The sequence below is a fragment of the Orycteropus afer genome, unplaced genomic scaffold, assembly GCF_000298275.1.
Source record: "Orycteropus afer afer isolate SDZICR_OR568_19922 unplaced genomic scaffold, OryAfe1.0 scaffold00046, whole genome shotgun sequence".
In the NCBI taxonomy this organism is placed as follows: Eukaryota; Metazoa; Chordata; class Mammalia; order Tubulidentata; family Orycteropodidae; genus Orycteropus; species Orycteropus afer.
The window spans coordinates 11440449-11443384 of record NW_006921633.1 but is presented as its reverse complement, the minus strand read 5'-3'; the positions used below and the strand labels follow the sequence as shown (position 1 = coordinate 11443384).

Below are 2936 nucleotides of genomic sequence, written 5' to 3'. Positions count from 1 at the left end.
GGACGTCACGTCCGCACTTGAACTTGCAGCTCAGGGGGGCTTTTGCCATTTTTTTCATCTCTCTCTCCCTCTATATCTCTCCTCTCTCTCTCTCTCTCTCTTTTTTTTTTTTTTCTAAAAAAAAAAAAAAAAAAAAAAAGCCATGACGGCTCTCCCACAATTCATCTTCCCTGCGCCATCTTTGTATTATTTCTAATTTATTTTGGATGTCAAAAGGCACTGATGAAGATATTTTCTCTGGAGTCTCCTTCTTTCTAACCCGGCTCTCCCGATGTGAACCGAGCCGTCGTCCGCCCGCCGCCGCCGCCGCCGCCGCCGCCCGCCCCGCAGCCCACCATGTCTCGCCGCAAGCAAGGCAAACCCCAGCACTTAAGCAAACGGGAATTCTCGCGTAAGTAACCCAATAATAGTAATAATAATTATTAATAATCACGAGAGCGCGCAGGAAGAGCAGCAAGAGCGAGGGGGAGAGAGGGGTGTGTGCATGCATTTTTTATTTTCACAAGAAAAACCTCTGAGAGTAGGGGTAAAGAGATTAAAGAAAAAGAAAAAAAAAAAAAGGGAAAAAAACCCTCATCCTATCTCGCACCTTCGCCGTATGTGCACTTTTGGGATAGCATTCACCTTTTAATTTTATTTAATTAAAAAATTGACTTCTCCTACCTCTTTTCCGCTGCTTTATTTCTCTTTCCGAAAAGCAATGCAATGATTTTACCCCTCAGTTTTGCAAAAATAATGAACAATGCTAAGGATGCGAACTACTCACTAGCAAACCTGGGGGAGGGAGTTGTAAGGCGAAAGAAGATTGCTCCCACTCAACGTAGGAATATGGGGTGTATGTATGGTGGTGGGGGACTCCAAACCTAAAAAAACAATTCCCTGGGAGAAAAGAGGTAAGACTGGCCCTCGGACGCCAGCGCGCTCACGGTCAAACGTGTATCGAGAGGAAAGTAGTCTTCCCCACAATAGTGAGAAAGTGGGACTGTGGGAGGTGGCCCCCGTCGCTCCTCGGGGAAGCGCTGCGGAGGTGGGGGAGAACCGGGGAACCGAGGAGACCTGGAGACGCGGCCGGCTCTGCCGCCTTTTGTTCCGGCCTGAGGTGGGTGTTTGTCCCGCTGCCTTTTGTGCCGGCTCTTCGCGCTTCCCCTCCCGCGCCACCGCTGCAGCCGAAGGGCAGGGGCAGGGGCTGGGGGAGGAGGCGGCCAGGGGCGCCCGGGAGAGGGAGGGAGGGCGCCGGGGCCGCTGCCTGGATCGCAGCTGCCCTCCGCTCTGGGCCAAGCCTCCTAGGCGGCCGGAGGGAGACGTGTAAAAAATAAATAAAATAAGGCAAGAGAACATAAAATATTTGGCCCCCAAAAGCAGAAGCCAGACGCTCCGCCGGCCCTTTACTGCATTGCTCTCCTCTTTGACTCCCCTCCCGCCCCCCCACCCCGGGAAGAAATCTCACAATCTCTAACCTAGGGAAAAAAAAAAAAAAAATTACAATCACCCCCTTCCCCAAAACCTCTTCAGTTGCAAACTTAGAGCGCTGGCAGCACTGAGAGGGAGCGAGGAACTCCCTCCTCTTACTATTTTTTGGAAGATTTTCAAAAAAAGTGGAAGTGGATTTTGATTGGGAAAAATCTCGTGTCTGAATGTTTACAAGCACCGCGTGTGCGGGAGCCTCCTGCCAACAAACAGACAGAGGACCGAGCGCAGCGCCGCGGTCGCGGAGCGGGCGGCGGCGGCTGCGGCCCGGCCTGGCCCGGGCCTCGCTGGGCCTCGTCGCGTCCCAGCCCCGCCCGGAATCGCCCACCCCGCGCCCGGCGCCCGCCCGCCTGGCACGGCGGCAGGCCACGCGGAGACTCTGCTCCAGCCGGGCCCCCAGTCTCCTCTCGTCCCCAGCACAATGCTCAGACCTCTCGGCTTCCCCTACAGAGAAACTGGCTGGGGAGAAACTTGACTTTGCAAAGAATTTTATTTTGCAAAGCAACTGAGAAAGCGCGTTGCTGCGTGCGCCTGCCCTCCCCCCGAACTCTCAGAGGTGTCTGGTCCACAGCTCCTGGCGGCCGGGAGGAAGAGGTCACCACGTGTTTTCCCTGCCCCCCTCCCACCCGGTAGGGCTACCAGCTCCCTGGTGAAGGCGGGCTAGGGAGAAATGTATTTGAATTTGGGGGCTCTATTTTGGGACCTCTCGTCCCTCATCTTTGGGTTCTGGTCCTCTTCCCTGGTCTGGCTCTGTCTGGGGTCCTTGTGGGGGTTGGCAGCTCCCGGCTAATTGCGCCGGTGAAGGAGGTCAGTGGGTACTTATGAAAGTTTGGCAGCAAGGGAAAGAAAGGCACTGGACCCGCCCCTCCTTCATGACTCATTTTATTTTTGATACAATTTTTAAAAGGCCACTTATACCCGCTTCTGTATTTTTTAATGGGGTGGGAACACGCAAAGGGAATTGCAATTTTCACTGGGCCCTAAACTTGTCATACACTTCGGAAGCTCCCCCGCTCCCCCCCTCCCTAGCCCAGGCACGTTGCGGGGCCCTCCCTCTCCCCACCTCCGCGCATCCCTCCCTCGCCTCTCTCCCCCGCCCCCTACTCCCCCAGCTGCGCCGGATGCGGAGCAGACGCGGCGCGCGGCGGTGTGAAGTTACAGCCCGGGCAGGTACCGGCGGGAAGGAAAGGGCAGAGTGCGCAGGACTTGGGAAAGCCGGGCCCTTCTTTGGAAGGTTGCATTGGGGCTCAAAAGGATGGACTGGGGTGTGCAGTTCCGGCTGCTCCGCCGCCCCCGGGGTCCATCTACGGACACTCCAGGCTGGGAGACTTAGCTTTCCTCTCCTCCCATTCTGGTGCAGGCACTGGGTTAAGGGGCCAGTTGGGTGGGGGCAGGGGTCGCTCCTTTTCTCATTTTCTGGGTGCTCAGAGGGGGCAGTGGCCATCCCGGTCCTCAGGACCGCACTCCCC

At 56.1% G+C, this 2936-nt stretch overlaps 1 protein-coding gene across 1 annotated transcript in view; it reads left to right on the top strand.

Moving 5' to 3' along the window:
• The first annotated feature begins 336 nt into the window (after window positions 1–336).
• BCL11A (BAF chromatin remodeling complex subunit BCL11A) overlaps window positions 337–2936 on the top strand; it is a 109946-nt gene continuing 107346 nt past the window's right edge. The window contains exon 1 of the mRNA XM_007938019.2: window positions 337–391. Coding sequence (XP_007936210.1) covers window positions 337–391 — 55 coding nt within the window. The remainder of the gene's footprint in view (window positions 392–2936) is intronic.